The 14,744-nt window shown below is 51.8% G+C and overlaps 1 protein-coding gene across 10 annotated transcripts in view; it reads left to right on the top strand.

Moving 5' to 3' along the window:
- Positions 1 to 9,984, top strand: part of CEP250 (centrosomal protein 250) — a 43,154-nt gene extending 33,170 nt beyond the window's left edge. For all 10 annotated transcript variants that reach the window (XM_014850756.3, XM_044748021.2, XM_014850757.3 and 7 more), the window contains 7 exons: positions 478 to 599; positions 1,079 to 3,694; positions 6,262 to 6,375; positions 6,557 to 6,712; positions 7,226 to 7,327; positions 7,904 to 7,966; positions 9,331 to 9,984. In XM_014850756.3, the coding sequence (XP_014706242.2) occupies positions 478 to 599; positions 1,079 to 3,694; positions 6,262 to 6,375; positions 6,557 to 6,712; positions 7,226 to 7,327; positions 7,904 to 7,966; positions 9,331 to 9,600 (3,443 nt within the window). In that variant the 3' untranslated portion in view covers positions 9,601 to 9,984. The remainder of the gene's footprint in view (positions 1 to 477; positions 600 to 1,078; positions 3,695 to 6,261; positions 6,376 to 6,556; positions 6,713 to 7,225; positions 7,328 to 7,903; positions 7,967 to 9,330) is intronic.
- Positions 9,985 to 14,744: the final 4,760 nt, after the last annotated feature.

The raw sequence follows: 14,744 nt of genomic DNA on the forward strand, positions 1-14,744 counted from the left end.
GGCTGCTCTTGAAAGTCCTCCAGAGGGCTCCCCGAGAGCCACACTATACACAGAGCTGGGTTCTGGTGCATTTTGCAAAAATAGGGGGCAGCCCGCAGAGCAGCCCTGCTCTCTAGAAACCTCTGCACAATCAGAGAGTTGAGGCCTGGAAAGGACCTCCAACGTCACCTAACTCAGCCCTGTCTGGAACCTAGGGTTGAGGATCCTATGTGATCAGGATGAGGAAGTGTTGGGATGATTATCAGGCAGCGCTGGAGCAGGGCAGACGATACAGACACAAGTCTGGAAGCAGCAGGGAGCCTAGACAAGCGGGAGCAGCTGGCAGATGGGTGATGTCTCTATGGAACTGGATGTAATTCTCTCCTTCTTGCCTTCTTCCCCTTTGATTCTGTTCCCCATCTTCCATCTGCCTCTGCATCCCTCTTTTCCTCCACCCACAACCATGCCCTTGCTCCGCTACCTCTCCTCTTTCCAAAGAGAAATCCAAGTGGGAAAGAAAACAGAGCTCCCTAGAATCTGAGCTGATGGAACTGCATGAAACTGTGGCATCCTTACAGAGTCGCCTACGGCGAGCAGAGCTGCAGGGAATAGAAGCCCAGGTAAGGTGGTATGGTTTTGGGTGGGGTTGCTTCAGGAGTGGTCCCTCAGGGCCCAGGCTCTAGCTCTCAGGCCCGCCTTAGCCTGTGGTCACACCCATCTATATGTAGTGCCCAGCTTCCTTCAGCAAGTCTCAGTTCCTCTGGCTGTCCCTACGTTCCTGAGGGTCGTTATTAAGGCCCCAGTGAATCCTCCTTCAGTTACTTTTTCTGAATTGACGTTGAGATTTTTGTCCCTTGCCCTGAAGGACAAGAGTCTGGGATGACTTATTTGTACTAGGCTTTCCCCTCTGGGCAGAGCAGAGCCCTGGGATGTGGTAGGGATGTCCTTTTACAGTGTCAGCTCAAGTGGAACACATCAGTTCTTTTTTCCCAAATCCTTGACAATGCTGGTGCCACAGAGTAAGGAAAGGAAGGACCTATGTTGGAGTGACAGTATCAGGGAAGTGTAGTCTAAAGTGGTGTTGCATCTTGTTTTCCAGAATGAGCGAGAGTTACTTCAGGCAGCAAAGGAGAACCTGACAGCCCAGGTGGAACATCTGCAAGTATCTGTTGCAGAAGCCAGGGCTCAGGCAAGTGCTGTCGGGGTCCTGGAAGAAGACCTGAGAACTGCTCGCTCAGCCCTGAAACTGAAAAACGAGGAGGTGGAGAACGAGCGTGAGAGAGCCCAGGCTCTGCAAGAGCAGGGCGAGCTGAAGGTGGCTCAGGGGAAGGCTTTGCAGGAGAATTTGGCTATCCTGGCCCACACCCTCTCTGAGAGAGAAGGGGAGGTGGAGACTTTGCAGGGAAAAATCCAGGAACTGGAGACGCAACGGGAAATGCAAAAAGCTGCTTTGGAAGTGCTGTCTCTGGACCTAAAGAAGAGGAACCAAGAGGTGGATCTGCAACAAGAACAGATTCAGGAGCTAGAGAAGTGTAGGTCTGTTTTAGAGCATCTGCCCATGGCCGTCCAAGAGCGAGAGCAGAAGCTGACTGTGCAGAGAGAGCAGATCAAAGAGCTCGAGAAGGATCGAGAGACGCAGAGGAACATCTTGGAGCATCAGCTTCTAGAACTTGAGAAGAAGGCTCAGGTGATTGAGTCCCAGAAAGGACAGATTCAGGATCTGAAGAAGCAGTTGGTTACTCTGGAATGCCTGGCCCTGGAACTAGAGGAAAATCATCACAAAATGGAGTGCCAGCAAAAGGCAATTGAGGAGCTAGAGGGCCAGAGGGAAATGCAGAAAGTGGCTCTGACCCACCTTACACTGGACCTAGAGGAAAGGAGCCAGGAGCTGCAGGTGCGAAGCAGCCAGATCCATGAGCTTGAGAGCCACAGCACCCTTCTGGCAAGAGAGCTCCAGGAGAAGGACCAAGAGGTGAAGTCCCAGCGAGAACAGATTGAGGAACTGCAGAGACAGAAAGAGCATCTGACTCAGGACCTCGAGAGGAGGGAACAGGAGATGCTGCTGCAGAAGGAGAGGATTCAGGTCCTAGAAGATCAGCGGACGCTGCAGACCAAGATCCTAGAGGAGGACCTGGAACAGATCAAGCTGTCCTTGAGAGAGCGAGGCCGGGAGCTGGCCTCTCAGAGACAGCTGATACAGGAGCGGGCAGAGGAAGGCAAGGGCCAGAGTAAAGCACAGCGCGGGAGCCTAGAGCACCTGAAGCTGATCCTGCGTGATAAGGAGAAGGAGGTGGAATGCCAGCAGGAGCGTATCCAGGAACTTCAGGAGCACCAGGACCAGCTAGAGCAGCAGCTCCAGGGTCTACATAGGAAGGTGGGGGAGACCAGCCTACTCCTGACCCAGCGAGAGCAGGAGATAGTGGTCCTGCAGCAGCACCTGCAGGAAGCCAGGGAACAGGAGGAGCTGGAAAAGCAGTCACTTCAGGGTCAGCTGGAAGAGGCCCAGAGGGCTCTGGCCCAGAGGGACCAGGAGCTTGAGGCCCTGCAGCACCAACAGCGGCAGGCCCAGGGGCAGGAGGAGAATGTGAAGGAAAAGACAAGCACACTACAGAGAGCTCTGGAGCAGGCCCATATGACACTAAAACAGCGCCAGGGAGAGCTTGAGGACTGCAAGGACCATGTGAGAAGGCTCCAGGAAGAGCTGGCAGTGGAGGGACAGCGGGTACAGGCCCTGGAGGAGGTGTTGGGTGACCTAAGGGCTGAGTCTCAGGAGCAGGAGAAGGCTCTGCTGGCCCTCCAGCAGCAGTGTGCTGAGCAGGCACAGAAGCACGAGGAGGAGGCCAGGGCCCTGCAGGACAACTGGCTGCAGGCAGAGGCAATGCTCAAGGAACGGGACCAGGAGCTGGACGCCCTGCGAGCAGATAGCCAGTCCTCCCAGCATCGGGAGGAGGCTGCCCAGGGCCAGGCTGAGGCTCTGCAGGAGGCCCTCAGCAAGGCTCAGGCTGCCCTGCAGGAGAAAGAGCAGCATCTCCTTGGGCAGGCAGAACTGAGCCGCAGCCTGGAGGCCAGCACTGCCACCTTGCAGGCTGCCCTGGACTCCTGCCAGGCACAAGCCCGGCAGCTGGAGGAGGCCCTGAGGAAGCAGGAAGATGAGATCAAGGACCGCGATCTCCGACACCAGGAGGCTCTGCAGCAGCTCCAGCAGGTACTTGCCCAGAGGGATGAAGAGCTGAGACATCAGAAGAAACAAATGCAGCTGCTGGAGAAGTCTTTGGCCCAGAGGGGTGGGGATGATGTGATCCAAGAGAAGCAGAATCCGGGGCAGGAGAGAGAAGAGGAAGAGAGAAGGGGCCTTCATGAGAGCCTAAGGGAGCTACAACTGATTCTAGCCCAAAAGGAAGAGGAGATCCTGGAGCTGAGGGAGGCTCAGCAAGAGAAGAGTCTGAAGGACTCACTCCACAGCCACAAAGCGTCCCCAGTGGAGGAGCCCACTACAAAATTTGGTTCTTTAGGGCCCAGGCTGCAGCAGGAGCTGGATCGACTACAAGTAGCCCTGAGGCAGACGGAGGCCAGGGAGATCGAGTGGAGGGAGAAGGCTCAGGACTTGGCACTGTCCTTGGCCCAGAGCAAGGCCACTGTCAGCAGTCTGCAGGAGGTAGCCATGTTCCTACAAGCCTCTGTCCTGGAGCGGGACTCAGAACAGCAGAGGCTGCAGGTGAGTCCCTTCATGGGTAGTAAGGGCCAGGGGACTTAGCCCTGTCCAGCTGAGCTCAGGGGCTGCCTGACACCCTGGGCTTGTGGCACCTCATGGGGTGAGAAAGCTGAGATCATGAGCACCTCAACATGAGTGGAATCAGGTCACTGTGCTAGTCTAGGGGGTACGAATAAGACAGCCAGAGTCCCTGCCCTCAGAGAGCTCACAGTCTAGTGGATAAGCAGTTAGAATGAGTAACTAATTATAATTAGTGCCGCACTAATTATAGTGGGGAAGTTGAGTGAGGGACACCCAGCCTTTCCTGGAGGTGAGTCCCAAAAGGCTTCCTGGTAAGAGTGGCATTTAAGGTGAGATCTGAAGGGACCAGTAAGGAATTAGCCAAGGACAGGTGGAGGAGGAGCTTTCTGGGGGAGAGGAAAAAGGAGGAGAGAGACCATGGAGTGTCTGTGTGGGGAGTTCAGGCTGCTTGGGACATAGAGGGGTGGTTGTCAAGAGACGAGAGGACAGCAGAGACCTCATCATTCAGGGCTTGTAAGTCATGTTAAGGACCTGGGTGACTGGTGGGAAGTGGATGAAGGGTTTAGGAGAAGGGAGTGACACGATCAGATATACAGTTCAGAAAGATCACTCGGGCTGCTGTGTAGAACAGCAGTAGATTTGGGGAGACCAAGTAGGAGGCTGTAATAAAACTTCAGGGGAGAGATGGTGACCTAGAGAGTAAGTGTGGATGGAGACACATGGGCAGACCCAGAGGTTCATAGGACTTCTGGCAGTTGATTGGTTAAGAGATGGGGGGAGTAAAAAAAGGACAGAAAGAAATCAAACCCCCAGGTTTCTGCTCACTGAGAAGAAAGGCAGGTTTGGGGAAGAGGAGTGGAATGCTGAGTTCATCTTGGAAATGGAGTGCAGTACCTGTGGGACATTCAAGGGGAGCTCTCCAGTGGACAGGTCTATAAAGTGATCTGGAATTAAAGGATGAGATTGAGGGTAAAGAGAGAGACTGTGGAATTGTCAGCAGTTAGGATAAGTAGGCTCCTTTAGGTAGAATGTTGAGTGAGAAAGGAAGTAGACCTTAGGGTATAACGTTTAACCTCAAGGTCAGGGGCCTTATCTTAGTCACCTCTATACACCCAGCACTGAGCACAAGGCTTGCATAGAGTAGGCTGTCAGGAAAGCTAGGTTGACTGTTGGACATAGAGAGACATTGTCTTTTTTGCCAAGAGGAACCCAGCCCATTTTTCTAGGAAATTGACTACATCCTGGTGCCTTGACCTGGGCTGAGTGCCGGAGAACCCCATCGGTTGTCTCAGACATGTAGCCCAGCAGGGACTTGCTTCTGGGAGCTCACAATGCTCTGCTCTCTTTAAAGCGTAATATGCAGAGAACAGTTACATTTGTGAACTTTGGAGTCAAGTTCCCAGGTTTGAAATACAGTTCATTAGCTGTGTGACCCTAGGTAAGTGCCCTCCCTTCCATGACCCTTGGTTTTCTCATCAATCAAATAGGGAATGATAGTACCAGCTCCACAGGGCCATTTTGAATATGAAATGAGATAGTAGGTATGAAGTGAATAGGAAGAAAGCATTCAATAAGTGGAACTCCTTTCCTATTTCCCGACCTGTTCTTACAGGCACAGAAAAAGTAAGGTATGTAGCTGGACAGAAGGACACTCCTTGTCCAAACTTACTGAGTTTTGCTGAGCAGTGTTTACTCAATGAGGTAGCTCGGGTCAGCGTCCCCCAACACTCAAGCACACCTTTCGAGGCAGCCCTTCATCACAGTAGTACCTTTTTTTTTAAAGTGTTTTACATGCCAGGCACTGTTACCCTCACTGTCTTCCACCACAAGCCTGAAGAGTAGGAACTCTTATCATCTTCATGTTATATTGAGGAATGGTAATTCAGAGAGGTTAACTTGTCCAGGGTCATATGGCCAATAAATGGCAGAAGTAGATTAGATTTAAGCAGTCTGACTTTGGAGCACAGCGTTTTTACAAATAAGCTCTTCCTCTCGCCCAGACGACCTCCACTCACGTGTGCACTCACTTTATCTGTCTCTCTTCTTGACCGTTGTCATTTATGAAACATAAGGTGCCTGGAAAATCTAGCCTAAAGGGATTTAACTCCAAAGGCTTGATCTCTGCTTCAGGGAGCATGTAGTCATTTTACAAATGAGGAAATTGGGGTTTGGAGAGAGCTCATGTCTTGACCAATATCATATAGCCGGTAAGTGGTGACATAATGCTGAGCTCTGTATGACTCCAGTGTCCATGCTCTTTCCACGACACCTCTGTGCTCCAAGTTATGGCATAGCTCATAGGAGATCTAAAATGAGATAGGTTTTAGTCCTAGCCCACCATGTAACCTTGGGTAGATCCCTCTCTGCTCCTTTGTTTTGTCCATCTGTAAAATGAAAGTCCTGCACTAGGATAGCTCAGAGGCGCGAGGAAAAATAAGACTATAACCTGATGAGAAAATGGAACTGGTTTTTATGAGGATGGAGGGGGGAGTGGATCTGGATGTGAGGTTGTCATGGTGTGATTTTTGCTTCATACCTTGACACCCCAGGATGAGTTGGAGCTCACCAGACGGGCTCTGGAGAAGGAGCGGCTCCATAGCCCAGGCCCGACCAGCAGAGCCGAACGGGGTCCTAGAGGAGAGGCAGGTGTACAACTGGGAGAGGTGAGCTGGGGCCTGGTAGAAACAGATGGCCAGGAGGGACCTCCTCTCTGGGGGCTTGTCCTTTTCCCTTGGAAATTTGGTCCCTAAAGCCCAGACATGACAAACTGGTCCCTTTGCCCTTTATCTGTTCCTCCCCTGTCTAAAGGGCTGCCCAGGTGAGCTTGACAGGTCTCCCCCACAGGTCTCAGGAGTGGAGGCTGAGCCTAGTCCTGGGCTGGAGGAGAAGCAGCTATGGGAACAAAGGCTTGAATACCTACAGCAAGCAGTGGCACGGCTGGAGATTGACCGGAGCAGGCTTCAGCGCCACAATGTCCAGCTGCGGACCACCTTGGAACAGGTAAGTAGCTTCTGCTGTCCTTGGCTCCCTCCTCTGGGGTCTGATGGACATGCAACTCCACTTCCCATGCAGCCCCCAGAGCAGGGTTGGTAAACTGCAGCCCAAGGGCCAAATTTGGCCTGCTGCCTCTTTCTGAAAACAGGATTTTATGGGAACACAGACATGCGCATTCATTTATGTATTGTCTACAGCTGCTTTCATGCCACATTAGTGGAGTTGAATAGTTGTGACTGAGATCGAATGGCCCACAAAGCCCGAATACTACAGAAAATGTTTGCTGACCCTTGCTGCAAAGGCCTGCGAGGCTGGCCCTACCTCTCCTGCCCCAGGAGCACTTCTCTGCACTCAGGGCTGCCCTAGCATGTGCTCTCCTCAGCCCAGGAGCTTAGCTTCTCACAGCTGCCGTCCCTTACACTCACACCCACACACGCACTGGCCCCCTCTCGAGAAAGGCGGCTCTGCTCCCGGCCCAGGGCCAAGGCAAGCTCTGATTTCTCATTTCCATCTTGGCAGGTGGAGCGAGAGCGGAGGAAGCTGAAGAGGGATTCCATGCGTGCATCTCGGACAGGGGTCGTAGAGATCAGTGAAGCCACAGCATCATCGCCCACACAGCAGGTTTACCTCTTTTCATTGACTGCAGCCTCTGGAGAGCCCAACCCCAGCCCTCTGTGGTGCATATCCCAGGCTACCTTGCAGGGGGAGACGGCCACTACAGCCAATCCAGAGAGCCCCTCCTGACTGGGTTCTGCCCCACCCAGCACAGCTCTGTCTGTCCTGACCCCGGGAAGGAGACCCAGCATCAGTGGGTAGGGGTGGAGTCAAGGCTAGCAGCCCTGCGTTTTGAGGAACTCATTTGCTCCGTCTCTGCATCCTTAGCTCACAGCCAGGGCTAGCACAAAGCAGAAGTGTGGCGTACTTCTGTCAATGAAAAGGCGCCTCAAAGAAGCCAGTGCGGTCCAAGCCCTGTGGACGTTTGGTGTCAGGTCTCTGTGGGCTTCACTCATCAGGCTGGTTTGGGCCCTCCTGGGCCTCTCCCTGCCCCAGGGCTGTGGTGCCCTATAGAGTTCAGGCACTTCTGGCCAATAGCCCTGACCCTGGCCCCCAGGACTGTGATGAGCTGGCTGAGAATGCCTGCGGAACCCCTAGGGTGGGAAGGTCTGTTCCAAGAGGAATGGCATTTGTCTCCCACAGGATGGAGGAGGAGGACAGATGCGCTCCTCAGATGCCAAGCACATGGTTGAACTGCAGAAAGAGGTATGTTCTGGAAAGATCCATTTTCTAAGCTGCTTTTCCCTCCCTTGTACTCAGGCAACAAGGCTTTAGTGTCTGCTGTGTGCTTGGCCTTTGTGCACCTCCAGCAGAGGGAGGGAAAATAGTTCCTGCCTCAGAGAACTTTCGTCCACGCGGGAGGGAAGAAGAGCCCAGTTCCAGCTCAGCCTCCCATATGCTTACAGTGGGAGTGGGGAAGAAACCACGCCCCAGCCCCAGCTCTCCAGGTTCCTACTTAGCAAGGGACAGGAAAAGGAAGAGGGCTGAGGAGCAGACAGAAGATTCTAGGACGACAGACTAAAGCAAGCAGAAGCATCCTGGCCTCCTCCACCCTCAAATGCACCCTTGCAGGCAGGACTGTTGCCAGCCCACCAGGCGGAGTAGCCTGGCACCAGGATGAGGATCCAGAGCTCAGGTCAAGCAGCCACGCTCAGGCCTTCTTGCCTCTTAGGCCTCACCTGAAGGTTCACCCTGTCTTCTAAGGCCCAGGAGTAATAAGAACTGTGGAATTTTTATTTCTGAGCCTGTTTCAGAAATCAGTAGTCACTACTGGCAGGGCCTGACTGTACAGCTAGACCTAAGCTAATACTTGGAATTCATACAAAGCAATCCCTGAGACAGGACCCACACTAGGGCGAGACAGGAGAGGCACCTGGAGAGTAGAATTTAAGGAAATGCGCACTATCAACCTGAAACGCCTCCTTAAATTCTGCACCCTGGGAGCCTCTCTTGCTTTATCCTAGTCCCAGACGTGCCCTCAGCTCCCAGTAACGTCACCTCTTAGTAGTCTCAGTATATCCTTCTGAGAAGTGGGAGGACTAATCCGTGATTCTCTACCCTGCTGCACATTAGAACCACCTGGGGAGCTTTGAAAAAATGCTGATGCCCAGGCCTCACTCCAGTCTAATTAAGTCAGAATATTTCTTAAAAGCTTCCAAAAGGGGCCCCATAGAATTTTCTGCAGTGATTAGACTATTCTGTGTCTTGATTGGGATAGTGGTTATACATGGGTATGTACATTATCAAACTCATCAAAATGTATACTTAAAATCTGGACATGTTATTACATGTAAATTATCCCTCAATAAAGTTGATAAATAGCTTTGTTGGTGTTGTTTTTAAGCTCCCTATTTGAGTCTCCTGTGCAGCCAGGGTTGAGAATCACTGGATTCTTTATGATTCCCAAGGCTCCTTCCCCCAAACCCTACAAAGCCTGATCCTGAGATTCGTGGATATAGTAGTTGATTCAAATGCTGTTCTCACAAGAGCCGTGGGAGCGGAGCAGGAAGAGTAGGGGCACCTTCAAGGCCCTCAATTACTCCGTCCCTCTTGGTTTTCCCGCCCACCAGGTGGCCCTGCTGCGAGCCCAGCTGGCCTTGGAGAGAAAGCAGAAGCAAGACTACATCGCTCGCTCGGTCCAGACCAGCCGTGAGCTAGCAGGCCTGCACCACAGCCTCTCCCACTCCCTTCTTGCCGTGGCCCAGGCCCCTGAGGCCACTGTCCTGGAGGCCGAGACCCGCAAGCTGGACGAGTCCCTGACTCAAAGTCTGACATCCCCAGGACCAGTCCTGCTATGCCCCAGCCCTGGCCCCAGTGCTACCCAAGCCACCTCCAGGTAGCAGCCTCAAACAGGGCAGGATACAGCCCAGCCTGGGAGCACACAGACAGACAGCTGGCTGTGGAGTGAGTCGTGGCTCCTCCACACAGCTACAGGTTTGCCAAAAGAAAGGTCTGGCTCTCTTACCCAACCTGGGAGCCCCAGGTCAACCGGCATACCTAGGAAGAGGGAAGGAAACCTACAAGGCTGGAGGAAGGCCCCAACTGACAAGGGAATGAGGCAAATTACACTTGCCTGCTAGCCTACCGAGTCACCCCGCTGAATACCTTGCCCTGGCCAAGGGGCATCTGCTGCCTCTAGTCTCGAATTTGTTATCCCAGCACTACGCCCTCTCTTTCACCCTCCCCTTCAACAATAAATTCTGGGTCTTTGCATTTGTTCTCTGCTCCTGTCTCCACTTGTGTAGCTGGGCATCTATTAAGGAAGAATTTGCTGAAGATTCCCATCAGGTGGCATGAATTTGTCATCTGCCTGTATTCTGACAGAGAAGAGTTATAGCTGATACAGAAGGCAAAGCCACTGTCCACAGGGAGCTTGAGTCCAATTGACAAGAATAGATGGACACCCATCAGCAAGTCAGAGACAGTTCTGTGTGCTGACTAGAAGTGTTGTAGAAATTCCAGGGACTGAGGAAGAAAGGCATGAACTGGCCCTTGAAGGATGGAGAGGAGTTGGGAGTGGTCACTAAGCATTCTGGTGAGGAGACTGGTCTGCCTGTGGCTGAGTGTGTTGGGGCTGAGGTTGAATGGGTAGGGAGGGAGATTATGGAGGGCCTTGGGATCTAGATTTGAACTCATGCGTAATGAGGAACCATCAAATGTTCTTGACTTAAAACAAGTTCTGGGGCTTCAAAAATGCTGAGTTGACCTTTTGCTAAAATCAGTCTCTAGAGTTTAGAAGCTCCATCTGACCTCATTCCCCATCTGTTCTGGGTGAATGTCCTTGCGGTGTCCTTTCCTGGGCATATCAGCTGGCACTGACTCTGGTCCCCTGTAGTCCACCCATGTGTAAGGCCAGTAAGGAGGATGGACTATGGCAGAACTTGTCACTTATGGACTGGCCATGGTGGAGGCAGTCTGGACAAACCCAGTTCACAGACTTGAGACCTATTGTTGGCAACTTCCTCAAAGCCTAAGAGAGAACAGCTTTCTTTCTTTCTTTCTTTCTTTTTTAAGATTTTATCTTTCCGGGGCTGGCCTGCGGTTAAGTGCTCACATTCTGCTTCGGCAGCCCGGGGTTCACCAGTTCAGATCCCGGCTGTGGACATGGCACCACTTGGCATGATACGCTGTGGTAGGCATCCCACATACAAAGTAGAGGAAGATGGGCATGGATGTGAGCTCAGGGCCAGCCTTCCTCAGCAAAAAGAGGAGGATTGGCAGCAGATGTTAGCTCAGGGCTAATCTTCCTCAAAAAAAAAAAAAGATTTTATTTTTCCTTTTTCTCCCCAAAGCCCCCTGGTACATAGTTGTATATTTTTAGTTGTGGGTCCTTGCAGTTGTGGCATGTGGAATGTCGCCTCAGCATGGCCTGATGAGCGGTACCATGTCCGCACCCAAGGTCCAAACCGGCGAAACCCTGGGCCCCTGAAGCAGAACACGCGAACTTAACCACTTGGCCACGGGGCCGGCTCCAGAACAGTTTTCTTTAAAGAAGCTGAGCATGACCTTCCTCTAGCCCTCCAACCATAATCTAGAATTCCTCCTCCCTAAACCTGGAGATGGAGCTAAGGCCCAGCTAAGAATGTGGAGGTTTGAGAGCAGCACGCCACTCACCCAGACCTACTTACTAGGCCCCATTATATCCCATCACACCACACAGCGTAGAACTGGGGCTGTTCACAACTTCTGGAGCTTTTTTCCAAAAACCCATGCATGGGACTCAGCAACAGAGGCTTAGTAAAAAGTTACAGTTCAGAACCGCACAGAACTAGACTAGGCCCAGATAGCTATAGTTCATGAACCAAGGCCTCAAGCCCCACATACCTTCTGGGAGTGAGAGAGAAAGCTTCCAGTAGATTCCAGAAAGGCATTTTAGATTTGCCAAGTAAGGTCTTCTTTCAGCAATAAACCGGTCTCTATTTGCTCTTCCCTCCCATCCAAACCTCAAGAGCCCCCCAACCCCGACTCTAGACCTCAGGGTAAGATCTCCCCTCCCCACCAGATATTCAGATCAGGGTTAGCCTTCAGTTCAAGTGTAGATTGTGATCTTACTCTCACACTCTAGCTTGTGGATGATTTTCTGCTCCAACTTTCTAAAGTACACTTTCCTTGACCAATAGTAGGATTGTCTCTATGGAGGGTCCCACCAGAAATTGTGTCAATTGCTCTTCTCATCAGCTCCAAACTCAGAGATACTTGAAGTAGAAAAGGATGAAGGAAAGAGTGTGGGTCTTCCAGTCAGGATCCAATTTTTCCTAAGGGCATCAGGCCCGGGCTTCCTTTCCTTCTTGTCACATGCCACAGGGCATAACTAGAGCAGTGAACCCAGTGGTTGGGAAGTGTCCCTGACCACCTAGTTCTCATGATATACTTGAGGATTTTGTGATTGATTACCAGAACCTGGGGGAAAAGAAGATCAGAGCCGAGCACAGAGGTCTTCTGTCAGGAAACTTTCCCCTCTCTCCAACCTTCTCCTTGTCTGCTTTGATAGAGGCTCGTATAGGCCAAAAAGTCCTGAGAGCAGAATGGGACAAGAGTTGAGTCAGAGTCTGGGCAATGTTCTTGTTCCCAGGGAGTGTGGGGCTGGTGGGTGTGGCACCCAGTTCTCTCAATGAGCCTCCATGCTTTGCATGTTGGAGCAACGATCACCACATCGCAACCTCAATACACTTGCCCATTGCTTCCCCACATGGGACCAGCAGCAGCTGGAAGGCGGAAGAGCTGCCTGGCATGAAGTAGAGAAGGAAAAGCCGGTGGTATATGTTGGGGTGAGGGCAACGGGGAGCGTACAATCACAGACTGCAGAGTGAGGGCAAGGTCAACATTTACACCAAAAAGCTGAGGGCTATCTGCTCCAGGCCCAGGGCCTCCACCAGTCATATCATCTGATGAAAGGGCCATTGCAGCCTACACTACATCTGGAGGCTTCGACGACACCAGCAGCATGTGGGTGTTCTTGCCAGGTTGTGGGCATTCTCAGGTGCATTATGTGCATGGAGGTTCCACGGCTCATGTTGTTCTCAGAGCCTGGCAGTGGGGCCTAGTTCATTCTGCAGAGATAGGAAAGGAAATCAGGAAGACATTGGGGCTCACAGCCTGGCACTGCTCTCCATCTTCACCTCCTGCCCCCACCATAGCATAGTGTGGTGCTCATCAATGATTATCCTGTACTCCGAAGACTTCACATTCTCCGAGTTCTCCACTGTATAGCACAGGACTGGCATGGGTGGGTCTCAGAGTCTGGCTGTGGCCTGGGATCAGCTGGAATAGTTCCTCCTTGGCCAGCTGGAATTGAGTTAGATTTTCTAGCATTTAGATAGTAGGCACTGGCTTAAGAGGAAGAACAAGAATGTGGGGTCTCAAGGCCCTGGGACCCTGGCATTTACTCCCTCTACCCTGCTGAGACGAGGGTTTGCTTGGATCCTGATGGAGGTGAAGATGAGATGTGAGGCTTCAGCTTGTCTGCCCAATCCCAAATAGAGAAACCTTGTGGATGAGATCAGATAGTCTGGTTGCTGCCCCCTGTCCCTAATCCAGCTTTTCATTCATTTGGCACATACTCATTAAACCTGTGTGTCACAAAGCTCCACAATGAGCACCAAAAGGAAGAGCTCACCAGAGGAGACAGAGCCTGGACACAGACAAACACTCGCAGAATGACCCGGATGCCCAGAAGGACTGGCCACTCATGACGAGGCCAGGGAAAGTGTCACAGAACACCTTGGAGGAAGATAGAGCTCGAGAGCCCTTTAAAAGTGTTTGCCAAGCCAATTGGCTACACTGGGTGTGTGGAGTCGAGGGGTGCACCTGCGGGTCCTGGGAGCAATGGCAGGCTCTTGGAGTTGTACCAGCTAGCCCATTCAGGTTAGATCTTCCTGATCAAAGAGCCAAAACATCAGCAACAGGTGATCATCAAGGCAGCCACCAAAACTAAAGCCCACCATTAAGGCTTCATTCCTGTCCCATGGGACAATGGACAAGCCAAGTGGCAGGCTGACTCAGACACCAAGCACTGGGAAAAGTAGGGAGCTATGATCACAGACTCCACTCGCATCCCACTGCCCTGGGAGCCTCCATCACTTCTTCAGCCCTCCTCACCACACCTCCTTCCAGCACTTCACCTCTCACTTCCACAGACACCTGCTAAGCTCTATAGGTAGCTCTGCTGGAGGCTGAGAGGAGGGATGGGCAACACTTGGTGTACCCTGTGGCCTCTGTGAAGGAGAAGGGGTTGATGCCCAAGGGGGCCCTTCATGGCAGCCCAGTTATATCAGGGACCCCACTAGACAAGTCACATGGTGAGTTCCTGCATATAGGTTTTGTGGACAAGACCACCTTCACCTTGGCATTCGACCCAGGGTCCAGCTGGTGAGGGAGGTCTTGGAAATCAAGTGTGATGGGGACAGGAATGAAAAGGGCAAGGGCGCCCCTCTCTGAGAGAAGTGCCATCTATTCCCAGTGCAGGATTGTTAAGCATGAGTCAGAGAGACGCAAGGAAGAGACTTTTGGCCCCTCTCAAGGAAAGAATCTCAGGAAAAACTTTGTAATGTGGTTAAAAGTAAATTTATATCCAACCCAACTCTTTTTTGGTAGATTTTCTTTTCATTTATTTAAAATGAAACAATTGCAGGCACATGGTCAAAAAATTAAATAGAAAAGAAGGCAGCAGCTCCCCACCCCATTCTTTTCCAACCTCTCTCCAGGGGCAACCAATTTTTAAGCTCTATTTTTGTAGAGGGTAACTTTGTTCCTCTAGATAATAATATGTTTAAATGATGCTGTAATGGGTCCAGTGTCTGGAACAAGATGGCAATGGGTAGCTGCACTGCCCATACCTTTGGGATTCTTGGACTCTGGCTCCAAGCCAGACACCCAGTACATGTCAGTGCCCTTGGGGTGGCAGGTAAATGTGCTCTTGGTTGTAATGAGGGATATTTGCATTTTGTTAGGTCATGTGTGGTTGTGGGCAGCCAAAGGGTAGAAT

This window comes from Equus asinus, chromosome 15, assembly GCF_041296235.1.
Source record: "Equus asinus isolate D_3611 breed Donkey chromosome 15, EquAss-T2T_v2, whole genome shotgun sequence".
Lineage (NCBI taxonomy): Eukaryota > Metazoa > Chordata > Mammalia > Perissodactyla > Equidae > Equus > Equus asinus.